The sequence below is a fragment of the Poecilia reticulata genome, linkage group LG5, assembly GCF_000633615.1.
Source record: "Poecilia reticulata strain Guanapo linkage group LG5, Guppy_female_1.0+MT, whole genome shotgun sequence".
NCBI classification, from domain to species: Eukaryota; Metazoa; Chordata; class Actinopteri; order Cyprinodontiformes; family Poeciliidae; genus Poecilia; species Poecilia reticulata.
The window spans coordinates 3,106,838-3,129,790 of record NC_024335.1 but is presented as its reverse complement, the minus strand read 5'-3'; the positions used below and the strand labels follow the sequence as shown (position 1 = coordinate 3,129,790).

At 42.5% G+C, this 22,953-nt stretch overlaps 1 protein-coding gene across 1 annotated transcript in view; it reads left to right on the top strand.

The window, feature by feature from the left end:
• Positions 1-18,005: 18,005 nt before the first annotated feature.
• The window catches only part of flnba (filamin B a), a gene marked incomplete at its 5' end in the record, with an annotated part of 40,181 nt that continues 35,233 nt past the window's right edge, over positions 18,006-22,953 (top strand). Inside the window, 8 exons of the mRNA XM_008408373.2 lie at positions 18,006-18,131; positions 18,226-18,361; positions 18,661-18,758; positions 19,002-19,149; positions 21,416-21,534; positions 21,620-21,694; positions 22,234-22,396; positions 22,483-22,683. Of these exons, the coding sequence (XP_008406595.2) occupies positions 18,006-18,131; positions 18,226-18,361; positions 18,661-18,758; positions 19,002-19,149; positions 21,416-21,534; positions 21,620-21,694; positions 22,234-22,396; positions 22,483-22,683 (1,066 nt within the window). The remainder of the gene's footprint in view (positions 18,132-18,225; positions 18,362-18,660; positions 18,759-19,001; positions 19,150-21,415; positions 21,535-21,619; positions 21,695-22,233; positions 22,397-22,482; positions 22,684-22,953) is intronic.

The window sequence follows — 22,953 nt, the reverse complement described above, 5'->3', positions numbered from 1 at the left end:
TACTGGACCAGTTTGGGTTTACTGGCACCAGGACACACTGGGTTTACTGGTACCAGTAGTTATCAGTGTCTGATTATGGATCTGTTAGCGGTTAGCTGCGGTTTGGGCCCCTCCTGGAGGCTCCTGGTCTTCAGTCTCATAAAACTTGAAGCACTAGGAGGAATAACTTTGAGTCCTGCCTGTAAGATTCACGCAGTGTTGCCTTCAATGTCTGCTGGGAAATTTGAACTTTCAGATTCTGCAGCCTTGCTCAGGTTTTGATATTTACTTTCCAACCAGCTGGCTGTCCAATTAAAAACCACCTCAGCTCCTGCTGATGACTGGTGAAACAGGAAGTTATGGTCTCAAGTTCTGGTCGTTATATTTGGGGGTAAAGACCCAAAATTTGGTGTTTCTTCGCCCACAAACGGACTCCGACCCCCAGTTTTAGAAACTTCTGCAATAATGTGCACCTTTACCTGACAGACATAAAACTAATTTAGCTAGTTCTCTTTTGAATTGGATACATTTTTCTTTTTATTGAATAAATCTTTTTTTTTTTTTTTTTTTAGCTCCTGTCTCTTTAAGAAAAGCCCCAACGGTCTGTCTGCCCCACTAATTGGTGAAAATTGGCATTTAAGGGAGATTTTGTTAGAGACGTGCCAAACTGCCGCCTCTTGGGGCTTCAAATGAAAGTTTCATGGTCGATGAACAGGAGTATCAGAAGAAACGCTGGCTGGGCTGTAAATGAGGCGTTTAGGAGTCCTGTGTTCAGTGGGAAAACAAATTCCTTTTGGCTTGTTTTTGCAGAGCTTTAAAAAGCAGAACATGTCTAAAGTTTACAGGATTCCCAGAAAAAAAAACCCTTGAATGTGTGGGAAAAACCTTCCTGGTTGTGAAATCTTGCCTGGATCCTTGCCAGCAGCAGGTTGTGCTGCGGGTGTGTCGTCAGGCCTCTGTTGCATCATGGCTGACTAGATCCCATCGGAAAAATCTACCTTTGCTGCAGCATTTGTCACATTAAGTTGTTTACTTTTCACAAACTCCTGCAGAAGATATCAGCTTTTCCTGCTGAGTGTTTCATTTTTCCGTCCCAGCCGGTCTGTAAAATCATTGAGAACCGACCCTGAACCAAAACTCTGAACTAGAAAATCTCCCCGCCGTCGATTCAAACATCAAATCTACATATTTAATGTTTGATTTTTCCCTCATTCCTCCATCTGAGCCACTTCCAGCTCTCTCTTCGGTTCTGATTGCTAAATAACGTGCGTTAATAACTGTGGTATGCAAACAGCGTTTGTTCGGTTTTTCCCCGTTTCATCACTGCTCATCGCATTATGTCGGGGTCAGGTTTCCTTTCTGGCTCAGTGGGGAAGAGTTTATTTTATCTGTTAATGTGAAAGTGTTTGTCTGTCTGGAGCGACAGGAATCGGTTAGCGCTCTGAGAACAGGCCCAACAGGATCCGAAGCGCTCGGCTGTCGCCTGCGTAGCGTTTCATGAGCTCAGGTTGTTTATAATCTGTTCTGCTGTTTTCAACAGGACGATGTGTCGCAATAAACAAATGTTTCTGGACGATAAATTGTTGGACGTTTTTGAGATGAACGATAATAATGTTGTTTTTTTTTTAGGCCATTTGCAGGAAATATAGTGATAATAGCGTAATAATATCAATAAACTTTAAATTCTAATGAATATTTAACACTGCAAGACATTTTAAATATCCAAAATGGATAAAACAAAATGAATTATGACGTCGGTGGCTAGTTGGGACCAAATCACCAGTCTGAAGACTTTTGTTTTCTGGTAGAGAAGATGAAGAAAATGGAAATTATTGTTCTTTTATTATTATTTTGTTTCCTTGTGCAGCAGAGCTCTTGGCATTTTGCAGGATTTGTATTTATGTACAACATCAGTGTTTTACTCTTCCAGTCTTGTTCTGTCCTGCAGTTTTTTTAACTTGTTTAGATTTTCTGCAAAGTTTATTTAATCACAATAAAAGTCGTTCAGGCCCGAGTTGAAAACTAAATGTTTTTTCTAAAAAAGGAAATAACAGAACATATTTTCCAAAAGGTTTGTTTTATTTCCATCATCCATTCTGTGATTTGCACAACAAAGTAAAATTTGTTTTAATTATGAGAATAAAGTCATTAGTTTCTGTGGGATGTTGATTTTTATGGAAAATGTATTTTTTCCATAAAAGAAAATACATTCAAGAAACTTTGATTTAAAACATGTTGCTGACACTTTTAGTGACATTCTGGTTCAGAAATCCAATGAAATTATTACATGAGGGGGAAAAAAACTACATTTGTTGTTTATATGTATATTTAAAAGTCAGTTTTTACCCAAGTTAAGAGTCATTTCTATAGAAATGGTCCAACAATTTATTTTTGTTGGTTGTTCTCATTATAAATCTTTGTCTTGCTAAGGCTGATTTATTTTGCTTGACTGTTTTTGTTTTTCTATTTAGGACGTCTTTCTTCATTCCATCATTTTGCAGTTAAATGAACTCCCGTCTGTTTCTGTTTGGATCTGGACTTTGTTTAGGCCACTTGCACAGCAGCTCCTTTCATTTCTCCTGAAACTCTTTTTAGTTTGGACGCCTTCGGTTTCTGTGATACATTAACTAAGCGTCCGTCTGGCTGCTCCCGTCCTCAACCAGAAACCAAACACACACACACACACACGCAGAGTTGCTCTTTCGGCTTGCCGTTGCCATGGCGCCGTGTATAAACAGTCGTTGCTCAGCTCACCTTGCTGGTTTCAGGAAGTTCAGACTCCCGTCACGTTCTCCTGGTGTTTATCTATTTGTCTCTAAGACGGGTTAATCTGAGATGGATCTTTATCGCTGATAATGAGAGGTGATGTCATCGTTAGGCTTGGTTTCAGATTATCGGAGCGCAGGCGGTCGGCTAGCTGCGTCCTTCATTCAGCTGATTTCAGAACTGTAGAGAAACTCCCAGTCAGAGCATTTATGAATCACTAGTTTTTACAAATCATCTTTTTTTTTTTTTGTGGGAATTTTTCTGATATAACTTTAAAAATATAAACCCATAAAAAACGTTCTTTAACCTCCATATTGGTATAATATGAATTTTTTTTTTGTCATTCTTAATTCTTCTTGACTCAAGTTTTATTTTTACATATTTCCTACCAGGCATCATCATTTGAACGCACCATCAGCCCATTATCAGAAGCTGCTTAGATGAACAATTTGAACATTTTGGTTTTCCTGCGTTGCAGTTACCACCCCTGGCCACTAGGGCATCCAACAGAGGATTAGGGACGTCTAAGAAAAACAAAATTCAATCACGAGAAAAAAGTAATGAGAAGTCAGTCCTACAAAAAGATGCGTCATATTGAGGGGAAAAAAGTCGTACAATGAGATAAAATCGCATGACAAAGTTATAATATGAGAGAAATCTTAATTTGAGAATAAAGCTGGAGGCGAATTCATATTGGGAAAGTTGTGATGATACGAGAAGTCATGTAATCAAAATAATACGAGAATAAAGTCATTTAACGAGCGCAGTAGTAAGTTTATTACTTCTACACACAAGTAATTTTACAACTTCTGGTAATATTGAACTCTGGTATTTTGAGTTTAATCTCAATTAAAAATGGAAAAACTCTTCTGGCCTTAATAGTCTGTAGGGTAAAAGGCTACAGCCGAGTTGTCTGGAAGGCGTGAAGTGGGAAATGGCGTTTCTCCAATGCTAACAATGAATGAATGAATAACCGCCGTTTCAACGATACTGACTCTGATCATGTTGCATCATCACATCAGCATGTGGTGATGCAGTGGTTGGACTTTCATCCAGCACAGAAGGGATTATTTTTGTTTCTTCACTTAATCTGAGTTTTATAAGTCCGTATCCGGCCCACTGTAGAAAAAGAAGGAAAAAGTAAATTTCTGCCAAAAAACTGACATTGGAGATTAATCTCAAAATCTTTAGAAAAACATGGAACTTTCTGATCTTAAATTTTAAGATTTAATATATCATAGAAAAAAACCTGAGAAATTTCTGATCTTGTAAAGTTTGACTCTTCGAACTCCAGAAATTTTCACTTTTTTTTCTTCTAGAAAACAAGATTAATCAAAATTTTTAATTTTTTTTTTTGTTAAAGTTTTTTTAATTATTTCTGGTTGAAGTTTTATTTATTTAAGTGCTTTATATCTGAAGCTGCAACCTTAAAATTTTGACTTTTGGAGCTCAGAAATTTAAGGGTTTTTTTTGTTTTTTCCTAGAAAAATTGAGATTTTAAAATTTCCACGGGAGGGAAATAAACTTTTTTTCCATAGTTTTATTTAATGCGTTTGCTGCTGTAAACTCTTAGATGACCTTTGCCCTCTCCTGTGTTCCTCAAGTCAGTTTGTGATGGAGAAAAACTGGGCTGAGCTGAAACTCATCTGGTCACATAGTTTACTTTCTCTGCGGTAATGAAGACTTGACAAAGGGAGAGAGAGGAGCCACACACACACACACACACACACACACACACAGAGGAGTAATTGATAACAAACGCAGAGAAAAGCCTTTCAAGGTCTGTGAGAAGTGAAGGACATTCCACCTGTTGTCCCAGCAACGCTGCCGATTGGCTGCAGCGGAGCGGCGTTTCCCCTCGTGATGCGTTCAGGTTCCACTCAAAGATACGAGAATGAACATCTGCGGAAAAGATCGGAAGCTGGATCTCCGTCTGTGATTTAAATCAGAAGCGCGTTTACCATAATGAGAACGTAAACGATGTTTTATCAGATTACGTGATTATCGGTCCGCAGCCTGAGGGAAAAGTAAGAAGCTTGGTGAATGTTTCTAAATTCAGGCGAGTCGAGCTCCGTGGAACAGCTTGTCAAACGTTCATCTAGATCAGTGGTTCTTAACCTGGGTTCGACCGAACCACAGGGGTTCGGTGAGTCGGTCTCAGGGATTCAGGGGAGGCTCTGCCGACCGCGGAGGTAAAGACGCACCTGTGTAAAGTCGTGATTTGAACTTGTGTCTTTAATTACTTCAGAAAAACTCACCGTTGTTTACCAAATTCTATAGTCTAAATCTTTTCGGTGTTGCTACTGCCTCTAGTGGCGTGGGGGTGGTAACACAGCTAATATAATTGCATTACTAAATCAGAATACCGCAGGGTTCAGAAGGGTTCGGTGAATGCGCATATGAAACTGGGGGGTTCGGTACCGCAAAAAAGGTTAAGAACCACTGATCTAGATCAACATGCAGATTTTTGAAGATGAAGAACCGCATTCAGCGAGGATGTTCTCTTGTTTAGCAAAGCAAATACTTCTACTTCAAATACACATCTACTTTTAAAAATACAACTTTCGTGTTTTTATAGTTCAGTTGAGCTGTTTTGTGACCATTTTCTGCTGTTGGACGTTTACATGTCATTTCCAATGCAGAATGCTACTCTTGAAGGACAATTCTCCATCTTTTTATTTATTATTGTTTTAACTTTTGTAGCAAAAATCAAGATGGGGGGGAAAAAAACCAAAGTTGCCGTGTTAATATTGTGATTTTGTTGAAATGAAGCTCATGCCTGAGGGAGATGGTGAAAGTTGATTTTAATATTGTTCCGGATTTTGAAACGTGATAAACTGATCCAAAGAAAACAGAACCTCATCCAAAACCTATGAAACTCGAGTTTAAGGATCACCTAGAAGGAGACGTAGCGAAAAAACTTTAATTGAAAACATCAATTAGGACGAACGTCGTCTTGCGTTGGCCAGCAGAGGAGCTCTGCTGAACGGAGGCTCCTTTAACTTCAGTCATAAATATTCAGGACTTGGGGGACGTTGGGCTGCTCATCTTCAGCCAGAGGGGCGTTGCGTCATCACCGAACGTTTACCTCAGATCGGTGGAATGAGGAAAATGTGAACATCTGCTGTTCCTGTGGAGCCAACGATGCCCTGCAGCTTCGATGCCCCAGATCGTCGGTGACTGGAGGTGTGCTGCTTTCCTCCAGCCTGCAGATGTTTCCACTCTGTCATCTCTTCTTCATCAAACCTTCCCCAGCTGATCCCGTTTCTCTCCATTTCTATTGTGAATCTTGAGTTTTCTATCCTGACGTCGTCTTCGCTCTGTCTTGCCGTAAGCTCTTGAAACTTCAACCTCCTTTCTCCTCACTCTGTAAATCACCTCCTTAACGGAGTAATGACTTCCTCTTATTGTTTTCAGCTGACAGATCTCTGGCTGAAGCCATGTTCTTGTCAGTTTTCAGAATTAGGCCTGTGTTATGCGTTTCTGAAACACAATATTTGTGTTGTGAAACAGTCTGTCCAGTTTGGGACGATTAATCAGATTTTTCATTAATCAATTCAACTCTGTTGGTAATAAATCGTTATTCAGAAAAACGTCCGTTTGCTGAAAGATTACAGAGCAGCAATTAAGTCAAAACTTTACAATAAATGCATTTTGCATCTGAGAAACTTTTTTTCTGGGCTGCACAGTGGCGCAGCTGGTAGAGCTGTTGTCTTGCAGCAGAAAGGTTCTGGGTTTGATTCCCGGCCCCGGTCTTTCTGCATGGAGTTTGCATGTTCTCCCTGTGCATGGTGGGTTTTCTCCGGGTACTCCGGTTTCCTCCCACAGTCCAAAAACATGACTGTCAGGTTAATTGGCCTCTCCAAATTGCCCCTAGGTGGGAGTGTGTGTGTGTCCTGTGTGTCTCTGTGTTGCCCTGCGACAGACTGGCGACCTGTCCTGGTGACCCCGCCTCTCGCCCGGTACGCCAGCTGGAGATGGGCACCAGCAGCCCCTGACCCCACTGAGGGACAAGGGTGTAAGAAAATGGATGGATGGAAACTTTTTTCTTATGTTTTACTCTGAACTCAAGTTGCAGATTCAGCTTCAAGTCCAGCAGAAATGTTTTAGAAGAATTTAGCTGCAGCTGCTTTGTTCACTAAATATGTTGCATTTCATGAAATAAAATGTTATTGCATCTTTTAACAGATTTAGTTTAATGAAAAATCTGCATGAAGTGCCATTTTTTTGATGAATCATCAGAGTTATTAAAAGAAGTTTTGCGTCTCGTTTGGTTTTCAGTCCGGTTCAGATGGAAAAGATTTAAACGCGTCCTCTGAGGCGATGCACCGAAGGCCGACGACTCTCTGTCTGGATCGGTTACGTGACGAAGTTTTCCAGCGCGGCAGAGTGAAACGGCGTGGCGTTCCAAACGTCATGAATAGTTTTTCTGCGTTCTGATGGGAATTGAAGCCATTAATATGCAGAATCTGCCCTGAACCTTTGAAGCGCTCCGTCTCCATAAGTCACGGCTGACAGAGGTGTTTGTGTTGGCCGTGTTCTCACACTCCGAAAGCTCGCAGCTCTTTTTCCTCCTGCTAAAACATGTTCTCCTCTTGGCTCCGTTTGCTCCATCTTACCTCTTCTGTGGAGTAAAAAAAAAACGCAGGCGGCTTTGTATTTATGGTTCTTTATTTGTAATTTTGGCTGGTGGAACATGCAGCGAGCATGGGTGGCCCAGATCCTGATCCTTTATCAATGATCGCAACCAGATCTGAACACGGGCCGCTCAAATGAAGGTCTGGAGTAAATAAAACGCTGAACTTGATAAACAGGTCTGGGTACGATCTGCTCGATGCCCACCGTGACGGCTGGTTTTATGACAAATTAAAGTGGCATCTGAACAAAGGGCTCATTTTAAGGGGAAAGTCTTAACAGCTTTCAGGTTGTTGCTCTCGCTGAAAGAAGCCTTGTGCTGGGACACAATTAAAGCCATTACTGCACAAAGCATTGACAAATGGCCCTCATCCTTTCTGTGTCCTGCTGGGTTTGGTTACACGTTTGCTTCAGGCTCTCAGAAAGATCCCGTCTCTGTTTATTCAAATGTATTTAAACTAAACTGTTTCCTTATGAGTCAAAGTGAGCGGACTTGAGTCGAACCAGTGGCATTTCTAAGGTCCTGAGGGCAAAGCTGAGCGACATTCCTCTCCGTCGCTTGCGGGACGTTTTCCAAAAGCCTCGCTGAGGTGTGACCGGGCTGAAAAACCGAGACGTGGAGCGCGTTACCGCGGCTCTTTTCTGTTGTTTAACATATAAACGAGGTAAAAAACGCGGCCGTTTTGTCTTTCATTGTTGTCGGGACTCTCACGCCAGCAGACCAAAGCTGTAATGTGTTGGAGACACGGGGCCCAGTGTTGCTGCTGGAAAGGTAACCTGAGAGAAGGCAGGATATAGACTTACCGACCAGCACACACCGGCTCTCTGAACCGACACTTTGTTTTGGCTAATGCCTCAGAGCTTCATCAAGAACAAACGTCACTTGTTTCATTCTTTAGCGAAACGCTAAACTGATAAATTATTGTTCATTCTTGATGAGTGTTAAGAAAGAAAGAAGTTGTTTCTGTGTGTCCTGCGGTCGGGTCTGAAACTGTCCAGACAAAACACATCTGTGTTTTATGAGCGAGATTATCTGCAACAACTTCCCATAAAAAGGTTTACATGATCATTATTTGGTAACCCTACCTTCGCCGGGACGGTTTTGGATGTTGTCCTGGTCCAACGCCTCCAGGCTCAGACCTGATGGTCACAAAGTTCTGGAAAACTTGGATGACCCAACACTTCAGATATGTTGTTTTGGCTCAAGAAAACCCCTAAACCCAGCAGGACGGTGCACCTCAAGGACCAGCTTCAGGAAACCTTTTACTTTCTAATTACGATTTTTTTTTGCCTCCTATAAAAGTTTTATTCCTCTAAAAAAACCTGACATGTTTTGTCTTCCACAACCTAATGAAGTGATCGGAATGCAAATCTTTTTTTCCAATCATGTAAATTTTGAATCGGTTCTTTTGTCAGATTTTTCACCCGACATGTTTAACATTTTGTGACAGCAGAAATTGGCTTTCAGCATATTGTTTAAAAGCTGACTTCTATTTCCAACCCTTGTTTGTGGGAGGAATGTTTCACTCTGGTTCAGGTTTAGTAGCTTTTGAAGAAATGTTAAACATTTTGTGCAAAAAGGAAAAAAAATGAACATCTTCTCTGCTGTTTGTAAAAGGATGATTCAGGTTTGTTTCTGCCCAATGTATTTTCCATTACTTTGTCCATTTTGGCTTTTTATGCATTTCATTCAGCCTCTACAAAAAATATTGTGGTTAAAAAAACATGAGCTGCCTGCCAAACGGCTACTATAAACTGTTTAAAGCCACCAAAGCAACAATGTGAAATATGTCGAAATACAACCAGAAATATCCTTCTGGAGGAGAATTGGCCTTGCTAAACATCTTGGGCTTAACCTCTGACTCTCTGTTGGAAACAAACAGAAACATTTAAGTGTATAGAAAACAGTCTCATGTACAATTAGTATGGCAACAACATAAAATGCTAATTAGCTTTGTAATTGGCGTAATTGCTATGCTATGTGGTTTGGCTGCTAATTTAGGCTGACTGGTTAAATATGTGACAAAGGAAGCAGCCTATAAAGTTCTCAGCCACACTGGTAAATAGTCGGGGATTATATTACTGAATACAGTTTAGGATTATGCTAGCAGTTAGCCTTGGGATTATCAGATGCTCAATGCTACGTTAACCGAATTAGCATCTGATTTTCACTTATGATTTTGTTTGAAATAAAGATTTTCTAGGAGTAAATGAGTGTAATATGGAGCAAAAACCCAATGTGAAACAGTTGGCAACTGACCTGACTTTTCTTTTTCTACGAGCTAAAACGTTAGCTTAGCCAGTTAGCTTCGTAACATTCTTAGCTTGTAGTTAAGTTTTTATTGTTTTATAGGAAAATATAAAAGAATGAAACTTAATGGCAATATCATTTACTGTATTGGCAAAAAATTGCCTCCAAACTAAATGTTTTAAATATGCTATGCTAACTAGCTTTGTAGCAGCCTTGCTAATTTCTTAGCTAAGGATAGTGAGATGTAAAGTGAACGCTGGGTTTAGTCTAAACTCTAAAATGTTGAATATTTTGTTAGAAATTAAAACATTATCACAATACTGAACAATTAATCAATAAACGGAATCATTAGAAAACTAAAACTGTTCAGTTATTTTAAATGTATTTTAAAAATGTTATTCTTTACAGCTATGATTTGAACAATTTCTGTCTTGATATTTTTGACCTTTTAATCTGAACGACCCATTTTGACCGAATTGCAGTGGATTACCTCCAAACAAACGGCAGCGTGTGCTGATGAGGCGGGTGGGAGTTGGGTTTTGGTTCTGAGGGGGGTGGAGACGCATTCGGTCACGTCCCTGTCATCACCTGACAACCTGTCATTTCACTGCAGACCTTCCTGGTTTTACGAGGCCGACTTGCCGTCATCCCGTCTCCTCTGTGCGTTTCATGTGGGGAATGTTGTCTCTCACCTGTAAACGTGGCAGACGTGACGCAAGGTTTGATGCCGTCACTGTTTTTAGTTAATTATCAGTCTGATAAGAAGATGATGAAGGATGAACAGCTGCCTGCAGCTGGACCGATTTCAGCTGTTTATCTTTTTTTTTCTTTCTTTTTTTCTTCAATTTCCAATCTTAAACTTTCTGACGTTGGTGCTTTACCCCAATTAATACACAAAAACAAAATGACTATCTGAGTTGAGCTGTTTTGGTTTTATAATCTTCTAATCAGTCCAGAGTAAATAAATGGAGATAATTGATCCTATGTGCAAACGCTAAGACCTGTGGTAAGATTGAGGAATGCATCATGTTGTCTGTGCTCACAAACCCCCGGTGTGTGTGTGTGTGTGTGTGTGTGTGTGTGTGTGTGTGTGTGTGTGTGTGTGTGTGTGTGTGTGGTTTACTGAGATCGTTCGCTGATAGTTACTGTGGTGAGCCTCCTGCAGCCTGGCTCTGCTACAAACAGCTTTTTCTTCTCATAATTTTTTTTTTCTTCCACTGATTGACTGAACTCAGACCAAACAAATAGTTTTTCTTCTTTAGTTTTAATTGGTCAGATGCGTACCGTTTGACCCTAAAATGTTTTGTCTCTGCTGAAACCCAAAGACTAAAACATGTCAGAAACTCAAAAGGATTCTCTGAGAGAAAGAAACTGATCTTTGTTATGATCTGAGGTTTGTGTCAAACCTCGTTACGGATGTAAAACAGACCAAATGTCGGATAACAGATGTTTGCATCAGCTCAGAAAATATCTGAAGCTGCCGCTCTCTGCATGATGAAAAGCTCACGACTCCTTCCCTCGTCCTCCTCTTCCTCGCCACATGGCGGGCCTGGTTCTGATGACGACACGGCCTGGGAACCGGCGGGGTGAGGTCATGCGGGGCTGAGCCCTGCTGGGTGTTTGTTGCGAGGACGTCATGCCAGATGTCTGTGTGGTAATGACAGGGCAGCGTGGCCCGGGCTGCTCCGATCCCTTGTGGCTCCTGGTTCTCATTTCTGCTGCGATTTGTTCATCATTAATCATCTGTATTTAAATTTTATGTTCTGTTTAAACCCATTTCCCTTCCTGCTTGCCGTTTCTCTGTTTCGCTCGGCTCCAGGATGCCGGTTTCACTCGAGCGTCTTATTTAATCGCCAGCAGTGGTTAGTTTGAGCTCTGAAAGCGAAACGAGTTTGAGATCCAGAATGTGGACGCAGCTTGGCCGACCCGACTATCCGTCTCGGTCTCGACATTTAAATCCAGGTTCTGATGCTGGTGGCCTTCCAGGTCTGCTGATCCTTTCCAACTTCTCTGTTCATTCACTTCAAGCCTGTGGAGAGAAACTTTTTCTCCGTCTTTGATCTTCCTCAAACTTCATCCCTGCAAGCTGTTTGCATCCAACCACAGCCGGATTAAAGAGAGTCGGAGACGGAAACACACGGCCTCCGTTTCATGCTCCACCCTCATTCCTCAAATCAAAGACATTAAAGGCCTCATGGCTGCTTCTCTCTCTGTAATCTGGAGGTTTTATGGCGCGATCGGCGCGATCGGCCCCCTCTGCGCGGTGGCTGCTGCGTGACTCATGTGACTCCGGTGTGGTGTTGTTTCAGCCGTGCATCATGCAGAACGGCCCCCAGCGGCTCCAGCCGTCTGGGAGGGCCGTTCTGCATGATGTTGGGAAGTTTGGTAATTACACCCTGAGTTGTAAATGAGCTTAAACGACACAAGGAGCTTGAATAGAGGGATCAGGTTGGATGAATTATGGGCTTGTTTAGGAACTGACAGATGCGTTCAAGCTTCACAGCTTGACGAGTCTTTAGACATTACTTAATTTCTCTTGCTTTTAAAAGATTACGCTGGTCTCAGTTTCTTAATAATAATAATAATAATGTTGATCACGTTGGTTTTCTTTAGCGATGCCTAAAGGAGAATTTAGAGCAGGGGTCCCCAAACTTTTTCCTGTGAGGGCCACGTAACTTTTCTCTTCTCTGGTGGGGGGCCGGAGTCAGTTTGTAACAGAAAAAGTGTTGCACGTTTATCACCTGCGCTGCCGGAAATTGTTGAGGGGTTGAGTGCGCGTTTCTCGATTTGATTTTTACCCAGAAAGCACATGGGCAAAAAACCGTTAGTGAAACGGTCACTGGGACTGACTAGTATATATTTCATTGAGGGAAACCTGGAATGCAGCGTTCATAACAAACACGTGTGTTCATCTGCTCTACCGCTAGCAAACAACCGTACTGATTAAATAACATAAAAGTCGAGCAGTTCCCTAAAAGTCCAACAGATGGTAGACATACAAAACATTCCACAATTTGGATGTTTACATCCAAACTTTGGAAAATACCAGAAAATACAATATATGAAAAAAAATCTGAATGCTCTCTGGTATTGTTCAGGCGGCCGAACCAAATGTGGAGGCGGGCCGGATCCGGCCCGCGGGCCGTAGCTTGGGGACCACTGATTTAGAGGAACATAAACTTTGACATTTTAACGTCTTTTCATCAGGTTTAGATCTGATTTGCTTGGATTTATACACCAAGTTTTATACAAACTTGATAAAGATTCCAGTTACATTATGAATGTGTTAAAAAGCGAATATTCTGACCTGATCGGTAATGAGCGATAACTATTCCTAAAATTATTGCTAGATGCTAAAATTACGTTAAGAATGAACCGTCTCTACAAGTTTAATCATAATCTTCCAGACTAAAACTCAAATTTAGTAAAAGTTTAAGTGCTTACTGATCAACTGGTTGAGGTTTCTCTCCTTTTTAACGAGCGGACATTTTGCCAGGCTCTGTAGTCAGGCTGTCTGCTCTGATGGAGCCTTCAGTCAGCAGCTCAACAGTCATGCTGGTTTTAAAGGATGGTTGAGAGTCTGTTCAGCAACAGGTGGGGCTGGGGACGCCCTGCACCGCTGAATGAACCATGCAGTAAATGTGGAGGAAACCTTTGGACTTGAGCTAAAAACTTTACTCCCCTTAAAGGGGCAGTGTCATGTGAAACCATCTTTTTTGATCATGTTACATTATTCCCTCATCAAAAACATTCCTGGAGTGTTTTATTTTTTCATTCACGTTTAAGAAATCCTTTAATCTCCATGGCAACCCATGGTAAACACATGGGTGGACCTGGCCCCGCCTTCGAGGGGCAGCTCCTCCCCCACTCGGCTCCTTCAGACTAGCCAGCAGCAATTGGCAACCAGCTGGTGGAGCTGCTGGTTGGTCTCTCCACTATTTATGTAAGTATTGTAAACGGTGAAGTTGTCGTATTTATTAATGCACAATATTTAAAAGAAGTGATCCTGGATCGGAGTACGCCGTCTGAGAGCTCAACAGTATTTGTGTTCGTCTTGTGTGGTTATTTTTTGAACACTTTATTTATTTATTTTTTATTTTTTTGCACCTGAACATGAAGGATATTTTCATTTAGCTGGCGTCTCATAAAATGGTCTTTAAACCGTAGACACGGTGCGACGGGAAGTTTCTGCACTTTAAAAACTTAATGAGGATCAGTTGTGCAAACAAAATTAGGTCTGGTTTTGTTTACAAAGTCTAACTTTCCTTTAACTCTGATTTTAAAAACTAAAAAAAAATCTGTTTTATTTATTGCTGTGAATCTGATCAAAACCACCAGATGTTAAACGTCCAGGTTAACAACCGTGTAGCTTTTTCAGGACTTTATTGTAATAAATGCAAACAAGGATGAGTGGCAGGTTTTACAGGATCTGATTTTTAACGTCTGCTGCTGGTTTACCTGCAGACCGACTGAAGGCCTTTGTTCTTCTGTCACTAGCCGTCTGTGTTTGGTGGAGCTGGTGGGTGGGTGTGTGGGACGTTATGATCTCACCCCACAGGAATCTGTGTGTTCAGGGGGTCGACCCACTCCCATCCTGTTTACGGTGGCAGGTACCCCCTCTTTGCCGCTCTCACACATCCCATTTTCCCTCTTTTTTTTTCCTTTCATTTACTCTAAGAAAACAAAATCTTTGGCTGTTTTCAACTAAAGACGGATTTAAACCAAACGCTGCGACTGTTTTCACCGTTTGTCTGTTTTTAGGCTGTTTGTTGGTCTGAATCGGTGACGTCTGGAAAAACCCACAAAACCTTACCACCCGATGTCGGTGTAGCTTCTAGTGGAAATGTCTTGGTGCACTTGAAATGAGATGAAAGTAACTTACAAATGAGATGGAGGAGCTTGTTTTAAGGAAATTCTTTAAAATTATTTCACTTGATGTTATGAGAGAAATAATCTGCCGATGGCAAAATCACTTTTTCATCAATTATTATTAACTTAAAACAAGCTTCTATATCTTTCTGAGACATTATTTTCCGTTAGTTTTGTCTTTTTTTTTTTTAAGTGTAGCAACATGTTTTCACTAGAAATAGTTAAAATTACTTGGTAGGATTTTGTGTTTTTGCAGTGCATGTCTCATAAAATCAGTCCATGAAACCATAAACTGGTCGTCCTCCAGCACCAGACTGGGTCGGGTCAGAGCAGGTACGTTTGGGCGTCGCTCTGGCTGCCGATGATGTAACTTCCTGTGCGGGTCAGGGTGCGCCGCGCTGATAACAGCCCGCCTCACCTTTGCCCACACAAGCACTCGGCTTTATCTCGCTTTCCTTTTCTCCTCAGACGCGTTCAAGCCTTTATTTGTTGGTCCCTCCTTAGCAGAAACCCTCCCAGCTCTTCCTGCGGACGGCTGTTGTTGCGTCTCCATGGAAACGCAGCAACAAATCGGCAGGTGTCGGCAGGATTGGAGGCTTTAAAACGTCACCGGAAGCAGAACGACGTGGGGGGGAAACTCTCTGCTGTTTGTTCTAGTTGAACGGCGGGGTGGGGTGTGACGTCCCCCCTCCCCTACCTCCCTGATCGGAACCGGGTTCGGGTCGCTCGCTGTGGCCCGGAGAGGCTCATTAACGGCGGTGGAGACGTCGCCCCGGCTAACCGCAGCAAAAACAATGCAGCAGATTACCGGGGCGCTCTGTGACGCGCCATCACGGCCGTTTCCACAAATAATTTACTATGTACACACAACTGATTAAACTCCTGACCTCTTTGTGAACAATGGGTCGCCGTGGCAACAGCCCGGTTGCCCTGGAAACTGTTGACGGGACACAAACGGCTCGGTTAGCCCTGAACTAGTTTTTTTCCAAATCTGGGAGAATAAAAAGTTAAAGTGGCAACGCTGCAGTTTTATTCTCCGTTTGCAGTTGATTGTTTTTAACTTCAAACAAATAACGTTATATAGAGGATCTTTAACACAATGGCAAATATCACAATACTATAATAAAAATAAAAAAAAACAACCACAGATGTGGTCGAAGTAGAATAAAGTAAAAAAAGGTGAATAAATATATACATTGGTTAAAAAAAGTGCCTTTTAAATCTATACAAATATCGTTTTCTTGTGTCAAAATACTTTCAAATAAAGGATATTTTACAGCAAAAAGAAAAGTAAAAATATAACGGAGGGATAAATTGAAGAGTTGATAATTTACAAGTTTCTGATTGTTTAGTTTTTCAGAAGCTACACATGTTTTTAAGTCTGTTTCTTTAAAATTATTAAATTAATTCAATCTGAGTCTCCCTGGGGTCAGAGGTCATGATTCCAGAACCCCTTTTGTTTGTTTTTTCTTCGTGGAGAAACTACTTCTGGCCCGCAGCATCACAGAAACTCCACTGTACTTAACAGTGAACATGTTTCCATGTAGTTTGTTTAATAGCTGCACTTTATGTTCACTGCTGGTTTCATCCAGCCTGGTGACAGTTTTATAAAAATACTTTTTAATTAAATTAAATTTCTACCAAATGGCAACATTTAGCTGAAGTTTTGGTTTTTAGTGACTGAACAGACAGACGTATAATCTGATGCTGTCTGATATTAATTCAGAGTTATTGTAGGTGGTGATGGCCATCAGCAGGAAAGATCTCTTGTAGCAGTCTGTGTTGCAGTGAATCTGAAGAAGCCTCTGACTGAAGACACTGTGGTTTCCATAATTCTCTTTCTTATGAAGAATCTTTCTTCTTTCTAAACGTTTTAAAACATGGCAAACAGGAAAACAAGGCAAGTTCAGTGCAACTTTTCCTAAATGAGCAAAGTACTGAATCATTTGAAAGTGAATGAATCAGAATGAAGCCAGACGTTTCACAATGCGGGTAATTACGCTAAATAAACTCTTTCACTAGGAGACGATATTTATATAAACAAAGGATAATTTATAAAAACATGATTCATGTCCTGGTTTCAGGCTGAAAAGTGTGAACTTGTAGTTCGATTATTCAGTTCATCTGTGGGTGGGTGTGGGGTTAAAGGTCAGAGATCATCACTAACGGGATGTTTGCTCCCAGCGACACATGGAAAGGAAAGTTGGTGAATCCAGATCAATTAAAACGAGGCGTAAACGAAGCAGCTGGTGTCGGAATCAAACCAGCGGTGAGATAATGGAGGAAGATTAGAAATGCAGGAATCCTGATGTCGTAACTTGTCCTCTGAGGCGCTCAGTCATCGTTGTGTCACCAGGGGCGCGGCGTGGCGCGGCGCCTCCACCTCAACCTGAGCTGATGAGACATGTTTGGATCACAGCTGTGGAGCAGAACCGGAGCTTCCCCGTTTTTCTAAACGCTGGGGGACGCGGCTCGTTTCCGTCAGCAACACGGTTGCACGAGCGTTGAGAGACGGACGCGTCCAGCAGCTCTCCACGTTTGCTCGCTCCTCTGCTGCTGTGAAGCGTTTACAGTTCTGACCCAGAAAACCTGCTAAACCCGCCGCTCTGGGCGACCCACCAGCGACCCGCTGTGCTTCCCTCATAAAAAATGTCACACGTGTCCAGAGTTGCACAATCGGGCGTCATAATTCAGAAATGACGGCGTGTCCGGCGAGCAGGGAGGAACCGCGCAGTGGCCAGCAGCACCGGTTCAGTAAGCTTGGCTTAATCCAGCGTGTCCAAAAATGTCGAGTTGAAAGAAACACAAAATTTTAAAAGCAAAACCTGTTTTATTTTTACATAAAAATAAACAAAGCACAATACTTTAATGAGCAAATGCAGGTTTGCCAAACTCAGCAGAAGGTTCTCTAAAGTTTCATCATCTTCAGGATTTATGGCTCAGTGTAGCTTTATTTTGACGAGCTTGTTGAACTCAAATGACTTAAAGCCGCTGAGGTTTTTTTTTTATAATCTCCTTTTGCTAATGAAATAAATTCAAAGCAGAAACCAGATTAATACTTTGTTGCACTGTCCTGGCATCAGTGAAAACTTCTTCCTAACATCATTTTTAATTCTGCATCGACGGCCTGAACTGTGATCAGGACCGCTCAAAATTGTTCTGAGGGCTGCAAATGGCCCCCGGGCCTCACTATGGGCACCCCTGGTTTAATCCGTCTCTTCTGTTGCTGGTGTATAAAAACCATATTTAAATAAATTAAGCCTGGTGGGAGAAGTAAAGCCTGGAGACCCGCCAGGCTTATAATGCCCAAATATTCATCTACTGGGTTCTGTTGGTGCTTTTATCACAAAGTTTGTTTTTTTGTGTGTATTTTACTCTGTACTGATCAAAGTTTCAGGTCATTTTTTAATGAAATGTGGTGAGACGACCATCTGAGGGGGAGCTAAGATGGAACCAATAAAATATCCAGTCTGGATCAGTGAGACATTAAAATGATGTAAAATCTGTATTGTTTGTTTCAGACTCTAAAGCCATCGTAGACGGGAACCTGAAGCTGATCCTGGGTTTGATCTGGACCCTGATCCTGCACTACTCCATCTCCATGCCAGCCTGGGAGGGCGAGGACGAAGAGGTGAGCGGATTTCAGTCAATCTGTTTGTTTTCATTCATTTAAAAAAGAAACATTTGGATGGAGAGCAGATCTCATAGTTTTGTTTTCTGTGCAGGCAGAGACAAAGACGCCTAAGCAGCGTTTGCTGGGCTGGATTCAACACAAAGTCCCTGATCTGCCGATCACCAACTTCAGCCAGGACTGGAGGAACGGGAGGGCACTGGGAGCACTGGTGGACAGCTGTGCACCAGGTAAACCAGGCACTGGGACGCCTGAAGCCCCAGCAGCTAAACTGGATTCATGTTAAACTCCTCCAGCAGATTTCAGCACCATCGTTGCTTCTCTGGTGTAAATCTCTGGTTTCTGCTCGGATCGGTTGGATCCGAGTCGTTTGGTTTTGTCTGGCTGCTCATTAGAGCGAAGCTCCCAACGCTCAGCCAGAGTTTAATGCCTGAAACGTGTAATTATGTTTTATAAGGATATTTTTGTCCTGTGTTCAACAGTAAAGTCGTTGCTGCTGATTCTCTAATGAATGCTGTCTCGCTCTCAGGCCTGTGTCCAGACTGGGAGACCTGGGATCCAGTGAAACCAGTGGAGAACGCCACTGAAGCCATGCAGCTGGCTGACGACTGGCTGGGCATCCCACAGGTGGGTTTTCACCTGCGTTGGTTTTTACTTTACTGACGCTCGGGGCTATAATAGCTACCTTCAAAATGGTCTGAAAGCAACAATATTATTATTTATGGGACCATTTATCGCGTCGGGGCTAATAAAAACTTCAGTTTAGTTTCTGTTTGTCTGGAGAAAGTTTTGGTTCAGAAGCAGACGGGTTCTGCTGGACGGTTTAGTTCCTCTTCCTGAATGTTGTCCTTCATCGCCGGATGTCTGCAGGTGATCGCTCCAGAGGAGATCATCGACCCCAGCGTGGACGAGCAGTCCGTCATGACCTACCTGTCTCAGTTCCCCAAAGCCAAGCTAAAGCCCGGCGCGCCGCTCAAACCCAAACTGAACCCCAAGAAGGCCCGCGCATACGGACCCGGTAAACACACAAACACACACGGCGCTACGAAGTAGGGCTGTTGTAAACGATTATTTTAGTAATCGAGTAATCTATAGATTTTTCTTACGATTAATCGAGTAATCGGATAAAAACAATTATGAAATAAAATATTGGTAAATCTTCCATAACACCAGTGTTACTATCGGACATCAACATCGGTCTATTTTTTCCACCTTTGAGCTTCCCTACCAGTTACTTTTTGTAGACCGGGGGAGCAACACGGGATATTTACGGCTCCTCCGTTCAGAAACTCATCTACCAGCCATGTTCCGCCTCCCGTTTGTTCAGACCGGAATGATATAAGTTTATTGTGCGGTTCGTCCGTAAAGCTGCTCTTACCCTGTAAGCATCAACCCTCAGCCGCCCGCCGTGTTCAGTCTCTCCGCTCACCTGTAGAAATCCTCCTCAGCTTCTTCCCGCCGTTCAACCAGCAGCTCCGGAGCAGAAAGGCTGCCGGACTCCCGGCATCGCGCCGGTCATTTTAAGGATGTTTATCGGTCCCACAAAAACGATGAAAACCCGGAATTATCACCAATCAGTAAAATCCCCGCGGGCCGAACTTGAAGATTGGACGTTATGCCGCTAACACGTAGCTTCCGTCAACAACTCAGAGGCGGAAGTCAGAGCTCCGCGCAACGCAAATAATGTTCCGGCTGAAACACGGTGCGCTAAATGATAAAACATGAATTAACGAAGCTTCGAGGCAGGTCAATTTTCCTTGAGGAATTTTAATAATCGAGGTACTCGAATCACTCGAGGAATCGTTTCAGCCCTACTACGAAGCAAACACTCCACACCCTGACCTCTGACCCCAACAGTGACTGCAAACCAAACAGTCGGTCACGATTGTTTGGTCAAACAAGCGTTTAATTCATGATGCATAACTGGACGTTTTGTTGCAAATTTTCTGCAAAAATTGTGAAAAACATTAGTTTTTTGTCCTCCCTCCTGTAGGAGGCAGTATTTCTGTCTTTTATGACTCCACTGCCTCTATTTGATGACAAATAGTCAGCGATCAATATGACGAATAACAAAGTCACGCGTAACGTCATACTTGGTGCAAATAGTTATAAAATCGCACCACAAAATCATGAAAACAATCAAACTGAACAACGTGAAAAGATGTTCAATATTTAATTTTAAGAAGCGCAGGGACAGCTATTAAAATATTAAGAGTATTAATCAGTTTTATCAATACATCCTGGCACAACTGGCTCTTTAAAAATGTTTATTATCTTAATTTGGCCCAAGATGAAAATGAGTTTGACACCTTTGCAGTAGATTAAATGTTTCCACCAAAACACAAAGTTTAAAGGTAAAACCAGACGCGTCGGATAATGGGAGCAATGGGAATGTTACTCTGACAATGAAAGGAAGCGACTTCCTGCTTAGGTGAACTATCTCACACACACACACACACACACACACGCCAGTGATGCCGTTTCCCAACTTTGTAATCCAGAAGAGGAAATTCTCTGAATAGCTGCAGAAGCAACACAACCTAAAGCCGCTCAGTCGCTGTAAAATCATCCATGTTTCTCTGTTTTTTTTCAGTTTTACAACATCAAAGCCAAAACCACTGATTTACAGCCTGGCAGCTTAAGAACAATCTGTTGAAAATTCAGTTAACTTCCCGCTCAGTCATGCATTTTACATTAAAGGAGAATTCATGACTGAGGGGGAAGTAAAGAATTATAAAACGGTAAAAATAGCTAATTCAGTTAACTCATCAAATTCCCCTTTACTGTTTAAAACCTTAAGAAACTGAAATCCCTGCCTCCTGTTTTAAAGTTGCAGTTGCTGCGTTTGTAGGGGGGAAGCGGTTTAATAATCACAGCCCAGTTTGAATCATTTTCAGACTCTGTGTGCGGCACCGCAGTCTGTATTTAGTCTGTTTGCTCAGACGTTTCTCCTTTTTTCAAACTCTTATTTGGGTTTTCACAACTCAAAACAGGACATTACCAGAAACAGGTGATTAAACAAAACAAACATTTCCCTTTTGTAGCAGCCAGTTCCCAAAACTTTCTATTATATACACTTTAAAAACAGAACAATGCTTTAAACATGTTCCATCTGTGGTTGAAAAACACTTTTTTTTTACTGTTTCCACCGTTGGCGACTTCATTCTTCCAATTAACAGTTATAATTTTCTTGAATCAAGAATAAAATGCATGGACTAGACCTTTGGTCAGCATTTAAAGCGTCAGCTAGCATAGCTTTCTAAGCCGCCATTTATGCTGTGCAGGGATCGAACCCACGGGGAACAGAGTGCTGCGTCCTGCCGTGTTCACCGTGGACACGTTCAGCGCGGGTCAGGGTCAGGTCATGGCCTACCTGGACCATCCAGACGGCGCCCGGGAGGAGGTAACGCTCTCTCTGGTGATGCTGGGGGCCGATCCGGTCAAAGGTCAAAGGCTGACTCTCGAATGTCCCCGTGTTTGTTTTTCAGCTGAAGGTGGAGCCCAACGAGGGCAAGAAGACGTACAGCGTCACCTACGTTCCTCAGGTCATGGGGCCTCATAAGGTGAGATTTATGGTGACGATGAACCAGAATTGTAGCGGCTTCATAAACGTTTGCTTCACTTAAAGGGGGGCTTGATGCAAAAATCACATTTTGTGTGTTTTTATGAATCCATTTGGGTCTAAAAAGAAGCTCAAGCACTTAAAAAAAAAAACACCTAGCCATTTTTTGGCATTAAGTTGATGTTTTTTTGGTGCCTGGAAGCCGAGCCGTTTCAATAACATCCTGATCAAGTCTCATTCCATGGGCACTGCACCGTTTCCTAGCAACCCCAGTGGAACTTTTGCCTGTTGCCTAGCAACCCAAGCAGAGCTCCAGCACATTTGGTCAACTGGTGTTTGGTCTGGTTGTTGACTTGCCATCCTGAAACAACTTCCTACATTCTTGTTAGTTGTGCAGGAGGTTCCACTTCTGCTTTTCAAAGATGTATGGTTGTATAATTGTGCATTTGTTTGGAGCCATTTTCAAGTGGGAGTGTAAATGTTGAGTTGGGGGCGCGTTCATAACAAATCTTTTTTTTTTTTTTTTTTTTTTGTTTCCAGGTGACGGTGTTGTTCGCAGGCCAGCAGATTCCTAAAAGTCCGTTTGAGGTGAATGTGGACAAGGCGCTGGGAGACGCGTCCAAAGTAACGGTGAAAGGCCCGGGAATCGAACCTGTGGGCAACATCGCCAACAAACCCACCTACTTTGACATCTACACGGCAGGTGAGCTGCACCGACTCGCCGTAGTCTCTTTAAACCGGTCTACAACGTCGGCTGAAGCTTTCTTCCTCCTTGGTTGCTCTGAACAGGAGCTGGAACGGGAGACGTGACAGCCATGATCCGAGACCCACAGGGCCGCCAGAACAGCGTGGAGGTAATGATGGAGGATAAGGGTGACAGCGTGTACCGCTGCACCTACCGCCCCACGCAGGCCGGGCCGCACGCCATCACCGTCACCTTCGGAGGCGTGGGAGTCCCCAAGAGCCCCTTCGCTGTGGACGTCGGACCAGGTGGGAGGTTTATCGTTTATCGTTTTCATTAGGCTGGACAATAAATCAATATGCATCATAATAGACACGTGATCAATATCAGTAGATGGTACATCTCATAGAATTTTCAATAATTTCACTGAACTCTGATCCAGAACTGCTCAGCATTCTGGGGGCAGGTAGGCAGAAGATAGATTTCTGCTCAACCTTACGGCTAGCTAAGTAAAACTGGTGGCGTCGACTAACTCCCTGTCTCTGGTTAGCCAGCAACTCGCTCTGTCTCTGGTTAGC